At 43.7% G+C, this 18,284-nt stretch overlaps 1 protein-coding gene across 9 annotated transcripts in view; it reads right to left on the bottom strand.

Annotated features, from left to right (window-relative positions):
• Positions 1–2,688: 2,688 nt before the first annotated feature.
• Positions 2,689–18,284, bottom strand: part of ULK4 (unc-51 like kinase 4) — a 499,972-nt gene continuing 484,376 nt past the window's right edge. For 3 of the 9 annotated variants that reach the window (XM_044754397.2, XM_070492977.1, XM_070492976.1), the window contains 2 exons: positions 6,274–6,359; positions 3,091–3,292 (listed from right to left, as the gene is read on the bottom strand). In XM_044754397.2, the coding sequence (XP_044610332.2) occupies positions 3,229–3,292; positions 6,274–6,359 (150 nt within the window). In that variant the 3' untranslated portion in view covers positions 3,091–3,228. Of the gene's footprint in view, positions 2,952–3,090; positions 3,293–6,273; positions 6,360–18,284 lie in introns of those variants that run through there. The other 6 variants (XM_044754395.2, XM_044754396.2, XM_044754392.2 and 3 more) reach the window with 5 other exon arrangements.

Genomic DNA, 18,284 nt, shown 5'->3' with positions numbered 1-18,284 from the left:
CCTTCCAGGTTACATCAGGACTCCCCACCTCCCTGGTCCTTATTCTAGGCCATGGTTTTTTGCTTCTTGTTCCCACACTTGCCTCCTTTCAGCCCCATGGACGCTGGAGGCTTTGGGGGCTTCCTAAACTTTGGCTCGTCTTGTCCCCACCCCACTCCAGAGCTCTCCCACAGGGCCAACCCCATTTCTTTGGGCTTTTGTAGCTTCCTTCCTTCCCCTCTTTCCTATTAGTTCCTTCCCCAGGCCCTGCATATATCAGAGATTTCTACATATTTTTCTGTTGCTAGTGGAGGGAGGAAAAAGGGAATCTTGCTTCAAGTGGAAGCAGGAAAGACCCAGTTCCTCCTTTCACTCACCTTAGACAGGAGCCTCAGCCACCAGAGCCCACAGGGATATGCATGCCCTGCATTCACAGAATTGACCTGGGGACCTCATGCGGTAATATGGGAAACATGAAGAGCTAGACAAGTGCAAAGAACCATCAGACAGTAAATTCTGTTGCTGCATCCTACAGACCCACCTCCTTATCTGCCCCAGATGATTGTCAGTTCCTCTCAGAACACCTGTGGCCAGAGTCACCCCAAATGGCGCTTCACAGGGACAGCTTACTGGGCACCTACTCTCAAGCTGGAAGTTAAGGCAAGGTCTTGAAGTTTGGGCCTGCTGTTAGTGGAGGGAAGGAAAGAAGGTAGCCCTGTGTAGCCACTCCCCTGGTCCTCCCCTTCCCCCTAATGCTCTTGCTGCCTTCCACCTCTGCAACTTCAGTGATACCGTCCCTGGAGAGGCTCAGTCAGTGGGTTGTAGCCAGTTAGCAAATAGCTGAAGCTTGGAGGTGGTGGGCAGGGGAGGGGCCAGTAGGCGAGTGCCCGGGTCTGGCCCAGTGCCACTGCAAGAATCCTGAGATCTCCGATGGGGGGCCAGGGCCCAGCTCCTCTCAGAATTGGAGCCAGCCTGGGAAGCCAATATGAGGGTTTGGGCCTCTAGCATGGGGAGGGCGCAGGGAAGGGTTATCACCCTCAGCTGCCTCCTACCCACTCAGCCAGCTTGCTCGTGTCCAAGCCTCTTCGCTTACTGGGACTGGGGCTGCTGCTTTCCATTTGGCACCTTTGTGAGAATGACAAAAAGGATCCCTTAACTCCAGGAGGACAGCCTCACACCGGGGTGCAGGCTTGGCATAGGCTGGCTTTAGTGCCCTGGCACCCTGGACTGAGCACCCTTGAGGGCAGTAGCCCTGCTTAGGACCATATCATCTCCTTGCCCTTTGCCTACTCAGATAGCCCTTCCTCAGACAGTGCTGTGGGTGTCAGGGCCAGGAATGGTCCACTCAACAAAATGGTTCTAGGATGTTAAAACCTTCCCATTTTACCGTGAACAACAAAGACTCCTCCCTGCTCAATTGAAAAGGGGAAAGAAGAATCTTCCACTGTTCTGAAATACCTTCTGGGAGGACTCCAGGCAGGCCCAAAATTCTAGAGTGGTTCCCCAAGAAGTGAACAAAGGGAGAGAACAGATTTCCTGGGAAAGCAGGGAGACCTGGGCCTGTTCCTGGACCCAGCAGGCCAAGCCAACTGGAGCTGAAGGCTAAGCCTCTGGCTGCTCCATTGGTTACTCTCCCCCGACCCCACTGGAGCACAGGCAGATCCACCCAGGCCAGGGCCACAAGAGGGCAGAGTCTGGTGATGGGCACAATGCCCAGCAGGATTTAACATGGGGGTCTCCTCATCAGGGGCAGTAAGGAGGCTATGAGAGATCAAATGAAACTGCCTGCTTCTGGGTGGGACACCCTCCTATACCCCAACTATTTACAGCTCAAGCTCTGGACACCACTGTGGGACACACTGGCTATGGAGTCAAAGTCTCAAGTTGAACTGAGCAAGTAGACTGGCTCCTCTGAGCCTGTTTTCTCATCTAAGAAATGAAGCTAAGAAGCCCTGCTTTGCAGGTTGTGATTAAGTAAGGTAACTGACATACATGCCTTTCATAGAGTTGGGCACAGAGCTGCTGTCTTCATTATAAAGCCAAACGGAAGTTGGCAAACTACCCAGATTCCTGTGGCAGGCAAAGTGGGGCTGTTGGTGATGGCATGACCAGCTTCTCGTGATGCCATAGATGGGGCCACCTGTGCGACCACATGGGTGCCACTTCTGCTTGTTCCACCTGCATGGTGGTGGCTGCTGCTGCTGCTTGGGACAAGGTCCCATCTGGGCTTTGGGCAATGTTTGTTATGGGGCAAATCCCCTCTCCTAGAGAAGCAGAGAGCACTGGGGCCAGGAGAGGGGGAGCAGCTATTGATTAACCCTTTCATTTTGTAGATGGGGAAACTGAGGCCCCAAAGAGGCCAAGGAATGGAATGGCCTCAACTTGCCCAGCTGGTTCCAGCTGCCCAGGACCCACCCTATCTTCCACTCCAGATTTAAGAATAAGCCTGTCTCAGTACAACAGTCCCTTTACCTTTCTACAGTGTCTACCAAATACTTTCATGGGCTTGACCCTTACGTAGGAGATTCTAAAGGTTTATGTGTGAGGGAACATAAGAAGCAGCTGGAAAGGTTGTAAGGATATAACGGGGTAATTGGTAGAAATTGGGGAGATGATTCTACTTTGATACTGCCATCCCATCTAGATGGGCAGACCTTCAAGGAAGCCAGCGTTTTGCATTCCCTTACACAAACTTAACTACCTGTGCCTGTTAGTGGAGTCTTGCCCAGTCCTCCCTAGGATTCTTGGAATCAGTTTGTTCCTGAAATGAAGAAATGCAGGCAGGTAAAAGTGGGAGGAAGAGGCAAAAACTAGCTTCCAAAGCTCGCTCTGGAGCTGCAGCTGGGAGAGCGTTCATACCTAGTCCCGCCTTGTAAAACTTCGGAGGAGAGACAAACGTTTACAGGTGCCATCAGGCTGAGGACTGCAGTTTCTCATCCAGTTGATTAGCACAGGCTGTAGAGGAGCCCTGTCTGGTCCACACAGAGGAAAGAACAGTCTGAGAACAGCTAGCAAACCTGGGGTTTCTGGCTGTATCCCACAGGAACCCAGGAGGTCTATTGTGAGTTGGTTTTCTAGGGCCCAGAGCTAATGAGAACACATCAGCCAGAAGGTTCTGGGTTCAGCTGACTTTATTAGGCCCCAATACAGCTGTAGGTGGCCATGTGGCAAATGTGCTTGGGAGCTGACCTTGCCTGTGTAGCCAAGGGTTGGTGCTGTAGGGCAGGCTTATGCCAAGTGCCTTCTTGCCTAGTGTCCAACAGCTTGGAGGATTTCCAGGGCCAAGGAAGCCACAGCACTGTCAGCAGACGAACTGTGAGAAAAACCAGAGTAGAAATACTTAGACATCTCCAGGATATAAATGCCCCCTCTCTCAAAGGGGCTGGCCTCTCTTGCATCCAAATATCTGATCGACCAGCTGCTTCCTAGAGCTGCCCCTGCACATGATCTTGAGAAACAGAAACAGGATTCCCAGTGGGGCTCAGAACTGGCCATGCCTGCACTACTGAGCTAGATCTGAGCTCCTGGCCTCCACTCCACGTCTGAACCACCTTGGGCAGGTGCACTGACGCTGAGCTGTAAAGGCAAGCCAGCAGCCAGACCCTTCCCGGGTCCTGCATTGGGCCTACCTGCAGATGACTTGTGTGAAACGGCAAAGATCCCAGATCCGCTCTAAACATTGACTCCCTGTTCCATGTTGCCACTTCCTGGCCAATCAGCCAGAGCTTTGGGTTTCTTATTCTCATAGGTGTGGATGTGCAATTAAGAGCTTAAAATGGAAATTTTGTTACTGGGGCAAATTGTTTGAGAGACATTTAAACCTGTGCCTTAACAACTGTTAGCAAAAAAAGAATGACACATAGCAGTGTGCCTTGAAGTATAAAATTAGCTTGTGGCATACTCCTGACTACACAGAAATAGAGCTGTTGCCAAATAACCAAATGGGGAGGCTGCATAAAAGAGGTGGGTCGCAGTGGAACAGGGCTGCGGTCGCGAGATGCTGCCACGCATTCCTGCTCTGCGCATCAAAGGTCCCGAGGGACGGCAGGAATGTGTTTGAACTTGGCCTGCTCCTGGCTGATTCCAGGCGACTCTGGTGGAGTTCATGCTACCCACCCTGCCCACCAGAGCAGCCCCAAAAGGCCCAGTGACTGGTAAAGAGGGCACACCAACCTCTGGCAGAGCCACATCAGAACCGAGAACACAGCCATCCACTCAGTCTTGGTCAACATCAGAAAACCTTTTCTTGTTGGGCCATCTGAACAAGCCCAAACAAGACAACTTCAGAACAACCACCTCCCCACCCAGACGAGATCTGCCTGGGATAGACATTTTAGTTCCTGGAGCGTTGAGTGGGGTGCAGAAGAGGCCAGCAGCCGGCAGCTTCACGGAGCACTGAGCCTTGTTTTGACGCATTAAGTCCAATTTTGGGTCCAGCTCTCCCAAACTGGTGCAGCATTAGGATGTGCTGGCTTTGGCCTAAAGGCAGACGGAGGACTCTGCCAGGTGAGGAGTCCCACAAAGGCAGGCACTGGAGAGGAAGGCTTTCAAGAGCTATCCACTAAGCTCCACTCCTCCCAGTGGCTCTCCCATTCCCTCCTCAGCACAAACCTGCTCAGAGTGGCTTCATCACAGCTGTTTACACAAGGCCAGGATCCCTGGGGATGGACATCACAGGCTTCTCACAAACCAGTCTAGCAAAAGACCTGTGGCCCAGCCCATGGAGTCACTGTCCACGCCTTATTCCACAGGGGTTCACCAGGGGGATGAGGGGCCCTTCCCATCAAAGTCAGCCTGTCCTTTTCCTCGCCTCACGGGAACCATGGATAAGAAGCCATTTCTTTGGCTTAAACTAAAAAGGAAAGGGGGTGGGATAGGCCAGGAGATGGTGACCCCGTTCCCCACCCAGAATTAAATGCAAAATTAAATGCAAAAAGGCTGGTTGGAGCTGAGCCTTCACAGATTCACCTTCTCAGCAATTCCTTAACCATGTATCTTTCTTCAAATTAATACCAAACCCAAAACACCAGGAAGCAGATTTCACAGAACACTGTGGTTCTGAAAACAAACTACTAGGAAATGCCAGGCACATTCCATCTCTTGCATACCCACAGAAGCCCATTACCCCTTAGGAAGTGTGGGCTTCTCCCCAGGGTGAGGAGAGCATGTGGGGCTCAGGGGACTGTGGCCACCATAAGCTCTGGCCACCTCCCTCAGCTCCGGGGGCAATGGCCTGAGGGAGGAGGGGTGACTGCATTCACTGAGTCCTTAGTCAAACCTCTTGAACCCCCACCACATGCCGGACTCTGGTGCTGTCATACTCGGTGGACCATTACATGGCACCAGCTGACTAAACGATAGGCACCTGGGGGCAACTTTCTCCTTATCCTGTGCAATTTTTCTTTGGTCACTTGGCACTAATGTTTTAAATAAACTAAGACTTATATGCCCTACCCCCACCACCTCCGCCTCTTAATTCAGGGGTTGTGGGGGGGCGTGTCGGGTGCATGTCATTGTGGGATGAACCCTTCCTGTGGCCCTCACTCCGCCAAGCATCAGCATCACTGTGGCGCTGGCTAGATGCCAGCTCCTATCTTCACAGTATGTAACACACTGCTGGGTGATGGGGCTGCCCTGGTCTCTGCACCTCACTTCTAGGACCTTCTAGACATACTAACTGCAGAGCTGAGGATTGGAAGGCTGACCTAACCTCACACTGTCAGATTCTGTGTCAAATAGTCTGTTCTGTAAGTCCCAACTGTTCCCTCTGAAGATCTGGCCAAGGAAGGCAGCCTGGTGCTGTCGAGTGGGCTGAGCTGTGGGTTCTGACCCCAGCTCTGTCTGGGCCTCCAGACCATCTGCAAGGTGGTGGTAGTGATGCCTGTGGCCCAGGCTGCTGACGGCGGCATGTGTGCAAAGGCTGGGTACTGCCTTTCTTAAAAGGTTCATCATATCTCCCATCTGGTGTCCCCTCCCACCTGATCATAATCCACTCCCCTCCCCCTTTCTCTTCTCTAGAGATGGGAATATTGCCTCCCCCATAAGGACTAAGACATTCGACTTTTCTTCTTCTCCTTGTTAACCCCACCACCACCTGCAAAGTGGGATTCCCATGGGGCAGAGGGGCAGAGTGGCCCTTCTCACACTGGGAGGGATCTCAGTAAGCAATGACAGGCTGGAAGGTGGTGGTTCCTGGTGTGTAGGGGGAATAGGGGGAGAGGAAGCAAGAAAGGAATGGGTGAGAGTGTTTGCTGAGCCCAAGTAGACAGCACTGCTCCTCCTGGGCCTACTTACCTACCAGCTGGGGCCAGCCACTCCAGAGCGCGCAGGAGGCTGCCCGCATTCTTGAGGCTCTCCAGGTGCTTCTCATTGGAGGTGATCTGCAAGGGAAGGAGAAGAAAGTGGTCGGCTGGCCCATCCCTGACTCACGCCCCATTGGATGGGCATCCTGAGTCTCAGGCTATCTGTGGCATTGGGGTGTATGCCCTGAGCCCCACCCCCCAGGGGACTGCTGACCATGGGGATAAAGGCAGACAGCAGTGACCCTTGGGGGTAAGCATGAGGTTGTCCACTGGGGCTGGAGATGTGCCAGGTCATGATGGGGTGCCTCCTGTGAGTCCCTCAGGAGTGTCTGTGTTTGGAATCCTGAACTTTCCAAAGCAAATTATGAGTGAGTGAACTTTCCAGTTGTCAGGGCCTGGACCCTGTGGGTCCTTGCATCCGTGGGGCGCTGAGCCCAACACAACCTCTTCATATGGACAAAAGGATCATGATTCTGGGTGCCTGATGATCCCAGGTGCCCAGGGAAGTGTGCCCTTGCTAACTGCCACAGTCCTGGGAGAAACTGGAAAAACACTCAGGCATCCAAGACTCTGCAGCACCTACATGCAGAATCATAAACTCAGGAAGGGCCTCGGATGGGTACTGACCCAGACTGGGCTTCCCGAGACCTCCTAAGTCAGCCTTGCCATAAAATGAGTCCATGTCCTGCGAGGCAGAGAAACGAGGGTTTTAGGAATGAACCTTGATTCTAGGACTAGACTTGCTCCTCTTAATTCACCACGCATGTCCTATTTTTGCCCTTTGTTATTTAAAAAATATTTTGTAAGAAACAGTTGTATGGCACTTTGCATTTCAGAAGGCTCTGCAGGTTCCTGTACGTTTTCCCATTTATTCTTTTCAACAGCCTCACCTTGCAAAGTAAGCATGTGGTGTGTTTTACAGATGAGGGAACGGAGGCTTACTGAGATTAAGGGGCCACTACAGCAGTACACATGGAGCCTTATCCTATCCCCACCATGAAGCTGGAACCAGGCTAGCTTCAGCTGACCCCAGTGCTCAAGTGTTCTATGTCTTTCCACTTGATCATAGCAACCGACGCTGCATTATCATCTCTCTGATTCTCAAGAAGAGGCTGAACATTTCTTAATCAATCACTCATGGTGATAGGAATGTCACAGGGGTAATTAAACTTTAGCGTGGACTCTGAATTACGTGTGAACAAATTTCACCTCCACTGAGATCCTATCCCACTTCCTGAGTGTGCCAGAGACCAGCTGCCAACTCAACTGCATCAGGTGTGATTTCTGCAAACATTTGCATCTTAAAAGAGCTGCATGTAATTTTTTTCTGCAGTTACACCCAACTTGATGAGTTCAAAGGCTGCTGTTTGACAGTGTCAGCTGTAGTTCAATTATGTCTGAAGTAAGCACAAACTTATAATGAAGGGGTCTTTTTTTTTTTTTGAGGAAGATTAGCCCTGAGCTAACATCTGCCGCCAATCCTCCTCATTTTGCTGAGGAAGACTGGCCCTGAGCTAAGATCTGTGCCCATCTTCCTCTACTTTATATGTGGGACGCCTGCCACAGCATGGCTGGACAAGCAGTGTGTAGGTCCACACCCGCAATCCAAATCAGTGAACCCCAGGCTGCTGAAGCGGAACGTGCAAACTTAACCACTGCGCCACCAGGCCGGCCCCCTGAGGGGTCTTCAGTGAGGATTCCCACCTGATTTTTCTCAAAACTTGCCTCATACAGCTCAGTTGAGCTACATCCAGACTCACTGCCCCAACCAGCCTTACCAGGGGATCATGTGTAGAGACAAGATAATCACCCCACAAGTTGCAAAGAAATAACAAGACTATATTCACTCACAAGGTTGGTTAGAAGGTACAAATAGAAAAATAAAGTGAGAATTATGTGATCAAAGGAAGAGACCAAAATAGCATCATGTGCAGCTGACAGAGATGTAGGCATAAACAAAGCCAAAGGAATTAATTGAAAACGATGTGATTTGGCCACTTAACTGAACTCTAACAATAGCAACTGTTATCCTGTATATAAAGATGAGCTAATTAGAAAATAAAAATTAAAATAATATCAGTCAGAGGTTCTAGTTCTGGGTGAGACAGAGAAAACACACGCCACCCTTTCTCTCCCTCTGACTGCAACTATAAAACCTGAACAGAATGCACAGCACAGCTATTTGAGAACAATGAAAAGTAAACAGCAGCAGGCAGATTGGGGAAGGACACTGAAGACTGGCGGAGAATTTTACCACTTCTTTCCCTCCAGTGTAGTTCAGCTTGAACTCAACAAGTTCACACCCAGAAGTGAGCACTGTGGGGCAGAAGAGAGAGGGCAGAAGCCAGGGTTGAGGAATGGGAAAGAAAACTCCCAAGAGCTTAGAGGGAGTATATGCAACCCCTCAGGTTTTTCCCTTTCCTTTTCTTCAGTTCTCTTTTGCCCCAGGTCCCAGGAAATTCTGTGGTGGCAGTGGTGGCAGCAATAGCAACAGAAGCCTCCAGGCAAAACTTTTTCCTTTGTCTGTTCTCCCAGTGTTTGGCCCAGATATGACAATTGTGGAAGTGAGCAGTTTATGGCTAGACAGAAAATGGGAGACTCAGGGAACCTGAAAGTATTAGGAAAATAATGAATAGAGAAGAGCTCAAGAAAGCAACCCCATAAAATTCTTTATGAACTCCTAGGCTCACCCTCAACCTATGCATGCATGGAACTAATCCACTTTGGCATAGCAAAAACTCAGAGAACTGAGCTAACAAACCTCTGCCAAGATCCCAGACTGACCCCCTGGAAGATGGACACACAAGATAGATCCAAATAGCATTGCAAATGCTTTGAAACTGACCTGACATTGAAATCACAATTCCAACCTGCAGCCTGAACCTCACCAACATAACTGCTTGCTAAAACAAAAGTATCAACGTTCTCTGTAGGGTTTCAACAAGGCACAGTGTCTCAGAATGTAGTGTTTAAAATAGCCAGGATAAAATCCAAAATTGCTTGACATACAACCAACCATGAAAATCTCTACTCGCATGAGAAAAGACAATAAATAATAAGATGACACAGTGCTGGATTATCTAACAAAGATTTTAAAGTGTTATAAAAATGCTAAAACAATCACTAACACTCTCAAAACATGTATTAAAATAGAATGTAGGGGCCAGCCCTGTGGCCAAGTGGTTAAGTTCACACACACTGCTTCAGCGGCCCAGGGTTTCTCAGATTCGGATCCTGAGCACGGACATGGCACTACTCATCAGGCCATGTTGAGGCAGCGTCCCACATGCCACAGCTAAAGGGACCCACAACTAAGATATACAACTATGTACTGGGGGGATTTGGGGAGAAAAAGCAGAAAAAAAAATAGAATGTAACATTCTTGAAACAAGTATTAAAATAGGATAGAACATTGAAACAGAATGAAGTATTAAAATAGAATAGAATGTAAAAGAATAGAATAGATAAAGGAGAATCAAGTGGAAATTTTAGAACTAACAATATAATAATACCAAAAATTTTTTTAAACCACACCAAATGGATCCATTAGCAAAATGGAATGAGGCAGTGAACTTGAAGATAGGTCAATAGTAATGATCCAATCTCAGCAACAGAGAGAAAAAGGTTGAAAACACAAATGGACAGAGCCTCAGGGACCTGTGGGACAATAACAAAAAGTTTGTGTCATTGGAGTTTCAGAATGAGAGGACAAAGCATGAATGGGATGAAAAGGTATTTGAAGAAATTATAGCTAAAACTATTCCAAGTGTGATGACAGACACAAAGCTACTGATTCAAGAAGTTGAGAAAATCTCAAACAAGATAAACCCAAAGAATCCGTACTCAAACACATCATAATCAAACTTGCTGAAGACAAAGAATCTTGAAAGCAGGCAGGAAAAAAAAGATGCATTACTTGTAGGAGAACAATGATTTGCATTACTGTGGATTTCTCATCACATTGAGGTCAGAAGAAAGAGACCCAACATTTTTGAAGTGCTAAAAGAAAAGTATTATCGGGACAGCCCTGGTGGCCTGGTGGTTAAGTTTTGTGTGCTCCACTTTGGTGGCCCAGGTTTGGTTCCCAGGTGCAGACCTAAACCACTCATCTGTGGCCATGCTGTGGTGACAGCTCACATACAAAAAGAGGAAGACTGGCAGCAGATGTTAGTTCAGGGCAAATCTTCCTTAGCAAAAAATAAGACAAGAAACAAAGGAAAAGAAAAAAGAATTATCAAACTAGAATTCTATATCTAGCAAAAATATTCAGGAGTTAAGGTAAAATAAAGACATTCTCAGATGAAGGAAAACTAATAGAAACAGAACTGCTCTAAAAGAATTGCTAACGAAAGTTCTTCAGAGAGAAAGTAAATAATACCAGAAGGAACTTTGGAACATTAGGAATAAAGGAAGAGCAACAGAAATCATAAATATCTTGGTAAATATAACAGAATATTCTCTTTCTTTAAAATATGTTTGATGGTAGAAAAGCAAAAATATAATATTGTCTGGTGGGGTTTTCAATTTATGTAGACGTAATATATAAGACAAGTGGAACACAAAGGGGGAAGTCCAGAAGAACCTATAAAGTGGTAAGCTTTCTATATAACAATTGAAGTAGTAAAATATTGATTATAAGTAGACTGTGAAAAGTATTTTATAATCCCAATAGCAACCACTAAAAAGAACATACAAAGACACAGTAAACAACACAATAGGAAAAATGCAACACTAAAAATTGTTAAATAGCTTAAAAGAAGACAGGAAAGAAAAAAGCAAGAAAATAAAAACAGAGGGGATAAACAGAAATCAAATAAAAATGATATCCTAATATATCAAGAATTACATTAAATATAAACAATCTATATGCAGCAAAGAAAAGAGATTTTTTGAATGATTAAAAAAAAAAAAAATGAATCAGGGGCGGGCCCCTTGGCCGAATGGTTAAATTCGTGCACTCCGCGGCAGGCAGCCCAGTGTTTCATTGGTTTGAATCCTGGGTACGGACATGGCACTGCTCATCAAACCACATTGAGGCAGCGTCCCACATGCCACAACTAGAAGGACCCACAACAAAGAACATACAACTATGTACTGGGGGGCTTTGGGGAGAAAAAGGAAAAAAATAAAAATCTTTAAAAACAAACAAACAAAAAATAACAACTTCTTTTTTTAAAAAAATGAACCAACTATATACGGTCTACAAGAATCTTAATTCAAATATAGTGAGATAGGTTGGTTAAAAGTCAAAGGATGAAAAAAGATAGCATGCAAACAAGAATAAAATAAAAAAAGCTAGAGTGGCTATATTAATATCAGGCAAAGTAGACCTCGGCACAAAGAAAATTACCAGGGATAAATAGGGACATAAGATAAAAGAGTTCTGTCACCAAGAAGATGTGTATACATCTAACAAGAGAAATTAAAAATACACAAAACAAAAACTGATACAACTGAAAGGAAAAACAGACAAATCCACAATTATAGTTGGAGACTTCAAAACTACTCTCACAGTAATAGATAGGATGAGTAGACAAAAAATCAGCAAGGATACAGAAGAGTTGAACAACACCATCAACCAAGTGGATCTCACTGACATTTGCAGAACACTAAATCAATCAACAATGGAATATACATTTTTCCCCAAGAATTCAGGGGAACTTTCACCAATGTATACAATATTCTGGGTCATAAATCAAATCTTAACTAATTTAAAAGAATTGAAACCATATAAATTATATTCTCCGATCATAATGGAATTAAACTAGAAATCAATAACAAAGAAAACAGGATTATCACCAATCGCTTAGAAATTAAACAACACATTACTAAATAACCCAGGGATCAAAGAGGACAGTCCAAGGTAAATTAGGAAATATTCTTAACTGAATGAAAATGACTATGCAATATATCAAAATCTGTGGAATGCAGCTACAGCAGTGTGTAAAGGGAAATTTATAGTAGTAAATACTTATATTAAAAAAGAAGAAAGGTCTCAAATTAATAACCCAAGTTTTCATGTAAGGAAACTAGAAAAAGAAGAGCAAAACAAACCAAAACCCACAGAAGGAAAAAAGAGCAGAAATCAAGAGTAATGTGATAAATGAAAGCCCAAATATGTCAATAATTACATTAAATGTAAATTTACCAAATACTTCAAGTAAAAGACTAAGATTTTCAAACTGGATTTAAACAAAATAAAACACAACACAACTGTATGCTGCTTACAAGAAACATACTTTAAATATAAGGTCACAGAACAGCTGAAGATTAAAGAATGGAAAAAGGTATGCTACACAAATGATAACCAAAGAAAGTTGGTGTAGCTAATATCAGACAAAGTAGATTTTAAGGCAATAATCATAACTAAAGATAAAGAGGGACATTTCATATATATTAAAAGATCAGTTGACAGCAAAATATACCAAGTCTGAATTCTAAATGCACCTAATAATAGCCTGAAAATACATAAACCAAAAAATAATAGAACCAAAATGAGAATTAGACAAATCCATAATTATGGTGTGATACTATTCAATCTCTTCAAGTGACATGCATACAAAAACCAGAAGGAACACAGAAGATTTATACGACAAGATTAACAAACTTGACCTAATTGATAAATATAGAAAAATTCATCTAACAACTGCAGAATATGTATTTTCAAATGTATGTGGAAAATTTTCAAAATGCATTATATGCTGGGTTGTAAAGCAAGTTCTGACAAATTTCAAAGATATAAGCATAATAAAATATGTCAGGATCTATATGCTAAAAACTACAAAAGGCTGATGAAAGAAAAAAACCTAACTAAATGGATATACTATGTTCATGGACTGGAAGACTCAATATAATAAAGATATTAATTCTGCCAAAATATAGGTGTAATGCAATTCCTATCAACATCTCAGTAGGACTTAAAAAAAATTGTTCTTTAAAAGATTGGCACCAGAGCTAACATCTGTTGCCAACCATTTTTTTTTTTTCTTCTTCTTCTCCCCAAAGTCCCCCAGTACATATTTGTATATTCTAGTTGTAGGTTCTTCTGGTTGTGCTATGTGGGATGCTGCCTCAGCATGGCTTGATGAGCGATGTCATTTCCATGCCCGGGATCCAAACTGGCGAAACCTTGGGCTACCAAAGCCGAGAGCATGAACTTAGCCACTAGGCCACAGGGTCAGCCCCTCCAGTAGGGCTTTCTGTAGATATAGAATAGCTGATTCTAAATTTTGAACCTACAAATCTTAGGAACTAGAATATCTAAAATAATTTCGAAAAAGTAGAATAAAGTTGGAGGTACCATACTACCTGATTTTAAGATTTACTATATAGCTACAGTAACCATGACTCTGTGGTACTGGCAGAGGGATAGACACACAGATCAATAAATTAGAATTGACAGCCCAGAAATAGACCCACACAATTTTCAAAGTTTGCACAAATGTGCAAAGGTAACTGAATGAAGGAAAGATAGTTTTTAAAAAAATTAATTTGTATTGAGTTACAATCTTGTGAAATTTCAGTTGTATATTATTGTTTGCCAGTCGTGTTGTAGGTGCACCCCTTCACCCTTTGTGCCCACCCCCACCACACCTTTCCCCTGGTAGCCACTGATCTGTTCTCTTTGTCTACATTTTTAAATTCCTCATATGAGTGGAATCATACAGAGATTGTCCTTCTCTATCTGGCTTATTTCACTTAACATAATTCCCTCAAGGTCTATCCATGTTGTTGCAAACGGGATGATTTTGTTCCTTTTTATGGCTGAGTAGTATTCCATTGTATATATATACCACATCTTCTTTATCCAATCATCTGTTGATGGGCACTTAGGTTGCTTCCACGTAGGAAAGATGGTTTTTAACAAATGTGGCTAGAACAAATAGATGCCCATATGTAAAAACACAAACCTAGACACATATCTTACATCTTATGTAAAACATAATCTAAAATGGATCATAGATCTGAATATAAAACATGAAACTATAAAACTTCTAAGAATAAAATATAGGAGAAAATCTATGTGACCTTGGATTTATTGATGAGTTTTTAGACACAACACAAAAGCACAATCCCTGAAAGAAAAAAATGATGAATTAAATTTCATCAATATTAAAAACTTTGCTCTTTGTAAAATACTGATAGAATAAGATAAGCCACAGACTGGGAGAAAATATTTGCAAATCACTTATCTGATAAAGGACTTTTATCCAGAACATACAAGGAACTCTTAAACTTCAGCAAGAGAACAACCAACCAACTTTTTAAAATAGGCAGAAAATCTGAAAAGACATTTCACCAAAGAAGCTATGTGGGTGGCAAATGAGCACATGAAAAGATACTTAATATTAATTTTCATTAGGGAAATGCAAGTTGAAACTGCAATGCAATACCACTACATACCTATTAGAATCGCTAAAATTCATAAAACTGACAGTAACAAATGCTGGCCAGGATGCAGAATAACAGAAACTCTCATTTATTGCTGGTAGGAATGCAAAATGGTATAGCAAAATTGGAAGACAGTTTGGCAATTCCTTCTAAAATTAAACATAATCATATCCTATGGCCCAGCAATTACACTCTTAGGTAATTACCCAAGTGAATGGAAAACTTATGTCCACACCAAAACACGTATGCAAACGTCTACAGCAGCTTCATTCATAATCACTAAAAAGCAAAAGGAACCAAAATCTTCAACAGGGAAATGGAAAAACAATAAGGAAAACATTTATGCATGACTTGGCATATAGGTCTGATTTGGTTTTTAGAATGAGATATTAGTAAAGATAAGTCTGGGTAATTATTTTTTTAACTTTTTATTGAGATTATGATAGTTTAAAACCTTGTGAAATTTCAGTTGTACGTTATTGTTTGTCAGTCGTGTTGTAGGTGCACCACTTCACCCTTTGTGCCCACCCCCCAACTCCCCTTTCTCCTGGTAACCACTAATCTGTTCTCTTAGTCTACATCTTTAACTTCCACATATGAGTGGAGTCATACAGAGATTGTCTTTCTCTATCTGGCTTATTTCACTTAACATAATACCCTCCAGGTCCATCCATGTTGTTGTGAATGGGGTGATTTTATCTTTTTTATGGCCGAGTAGTATTCCATTGTATATATATACCATATCTTCTTTATCCAATCCTCAGTTGATGGGCACTTAGGTTGCTTCCACATCTTGCCTATTGTAAATAATGCTGCAATGAATATAGGGGTGCACGGGACTTTTGGATTGCTGATTTCAAGTTCTTTGGATAGATACAGTTTGGGTAATTTTTGAAAAGATAAGAGTTTTAATTTGCCTTGCTAAATAATTTTGTCCTATGATACCAATTTTCTATATTAGTCAAGCTTACAACATTGGGATTTCAAGTGACTTTGAAATGAATGATCCTTAAGAGTGAATTGCTCCTTTCTCCTAGAGTTTGGTCCCTTCTTAGCCACTGCAGGTTATAAATAAAAATGGAAACCAACCTTCTTTTAGAAACATTCCACTGTATCTACCAGACAATGTGGCCTTTAACTTTCTATTTTCTCAGTACTTAAACTTTCTTAAAAACCAAATTGTGGGTCTGCTCAAAAGTCACTTCACCTACTTCTCTTTTGAGCTACCTGAGCAGAGAATGTTTTGTGCACACCAAGACCCACAGAAAAATTCCTTACCGTCCTGAATGAAGTAGGAGTAAAAGTGACACTTGTCCACTGTGACACTGAATTCATTGCTAAGCAACTGTTGGCAAACTTCCCATAGCTATGATTATAGTAGTCAAGAAAGAGCATTGCAGTGAGTCTTTAGGAAAATAAATAATGCAAGAGGAGGCTGGCAAGGAGTGTAAACACAGTACCTTCTTCCTGTAGTTACAATTTTCATTACTAGCAGTCAGTTAATTCCCATAAGCCAAGACAAGCAAATTCAGTTTTATTTTGCAATAATGTACTATAACAGAGGTTCCTGGACCTCTAAGAGTCCATGAGTGGATAATTTCAAAACATCAAATGGCAGGTGTCCATTTCCTGCAGAGTCATTCCTGCCTCATGTTTCTCTGCTTTATGATGAAAATGTATAAACCAAATGTGGAGTGCTGGCCATTATCTCATGCTGCTAAGACATCTGACTGGAAGCTGTACGGCTAAAATCAATCAAAATGGAAACATGAATTATACTAAATACATGCAGTTCACCTGGTAGACAGGGATCATTTGAAATATGAGGTCTTTCAGGGAAAAGTCATTTAAAAGTTGGGAATTTGAGATTAGAATTAAGATCACCTTGGAAAGAGAGTTCCTCTACTTCTGTTTAACTGAGAATATATACAAAAGCTAACAATGTACTTGGCGTAAATATGCTACTTTATTCAGCCTTCTGTTTTCAGTCACTTTAACATGGCAGTCTGTCACTTGGCATTCGTGCATCGCTTGGTATAACCAAAATGTTGAAAGGGCATGCTAGTGTCCTGCAGAATCACCCCTGAAATTCCCTACCTGACCTCACGAATTATAAGGTAGCGGCTTTGTACACAACATGCTGCAGGACAGAGTTCGGGTTGACAACTCCTTCCTGGATTTCAGCTTCACAAATGCAAACTAACAGGAGGAGCCATCTCATGCCTCCACCTCCCATAACAGTAGGACCCTGAAGTCAGCCATTCTCCTCAGTTTGTAGGTGAGGCCATGAGAACAGAGAGGACAGTGGCATGTCTGGAGCAAAGTGGCCACTGAGGGACAAAGCCAGGCCTGGTGCCTATATTTCTTATTTAATGCCTTAAAAAATGTGTAATCAGAATGTACTTTTATTTCCTATCATCATGGCATATCATGAATTAATGCTCATAAATATGACTCACAGCATCATCCTCAAGAAGCTAATAAAATGCTCTGGTGTGAGCTTTTCTATTTAGAAATGTTTGCAGGGATGGACAGCGATGTGGCCGTAACTGAGTCAGGTGTGGGCAGGCCGTGAGACTTTGTTTATGGGCGTGTAATAATACATATGTCTGTATCTTCAGTGATCCTGAATGTGTGTGGCAAAGTGAAGCCAAGGTAACTTTAGTTTTCTAATCCTGAGTTCCTCTCGACAGGCCTAGGCAACATGGACAGACTAGAAACAAAATCAGGAGATGAAACTGACAACAGTGAGCACAGCCCAGGTGCTCCCTGGCACTTGTTATTACAGACACACACTTCACACAGGGGAGGATTATTTTAATTCCGTGGCCTTCAGATCTCATAAATACAAGTAAAAACAAGCAGGTAACTATGACAACTCTACTTCAGAGAGTTTAAATTTCAAAAATAAACCTGTCCATCCAGCCCCTTTATTTTTTTCTTTTAACATATATTTTTGTCTTCTCTTCAGCTGAGGTCTTTATGTTACTTCAAAGTCATTTCGACCAATTGCATATCGAGACTTGCTATCCTCTTGCCATCGGACACTGGGATGGAATCCGGGGAAGAACCTCTGGTCGGCGTGATGGAATCTGGCAGGCCCTCCTCTACTTTCTACCTGGTGTTGCAGTGCTCATTCTGGGTCTCTCCAGAAACTTCTTCAGCTGCTGCCAGGGTCTCACCTTTCACATTCAGATTAAAGCGAGACTATATTAACACATGCTGCTCTGCACCAAGGCCCATATGCTCATCACACCTTCCACGGGATGCTGAGTGCCTCTGGGGTGGAATGCAGTAATTCTCATGCACAGCCTTGAGCTGCTCATGGCATCTGTGCCTTCCCTGGAGTCCATTTAGAAACCTGATGTTCCTCAAGAAAAGCAGGTGAGGCCCCTTCTGACCAGGGCTGGCAAGCCAGGGGATGATCTGAAAGAAATCTAGAGGTATCCTGAGGGTTTCCTCTCAGTGGATCTGCTGATCACCAAGGAGGGGGTTCCAGCTGGAATCTACACTGGGCATTTCAAGGGAAGAGACAGGGTCTTGCAGGTGAGGCAGGCCCAGTCACAAAGGCTTGCTCCCCTAGATTTGGCCCAGATACCCATGAACACAGGT

This window comes from Equus asinus, chromosome 21 (genome assembly GCF_041296235.1).
Source record: "Equus asinus isolate D_3611 breed Donkey chromosome 21, EquAss-T2T_v2, whole genome shotgun sequence".
Classification (NCBI taxonomy): domain Eukaryota; kingdom Metazoa; phylum Chordata; class Mammalia; order Perissodactyla; family Equidae; genus Equus; species Equus asinus.
This window is presented reverse-complemented; position numbering and strand designations above follow the sequence as displayed.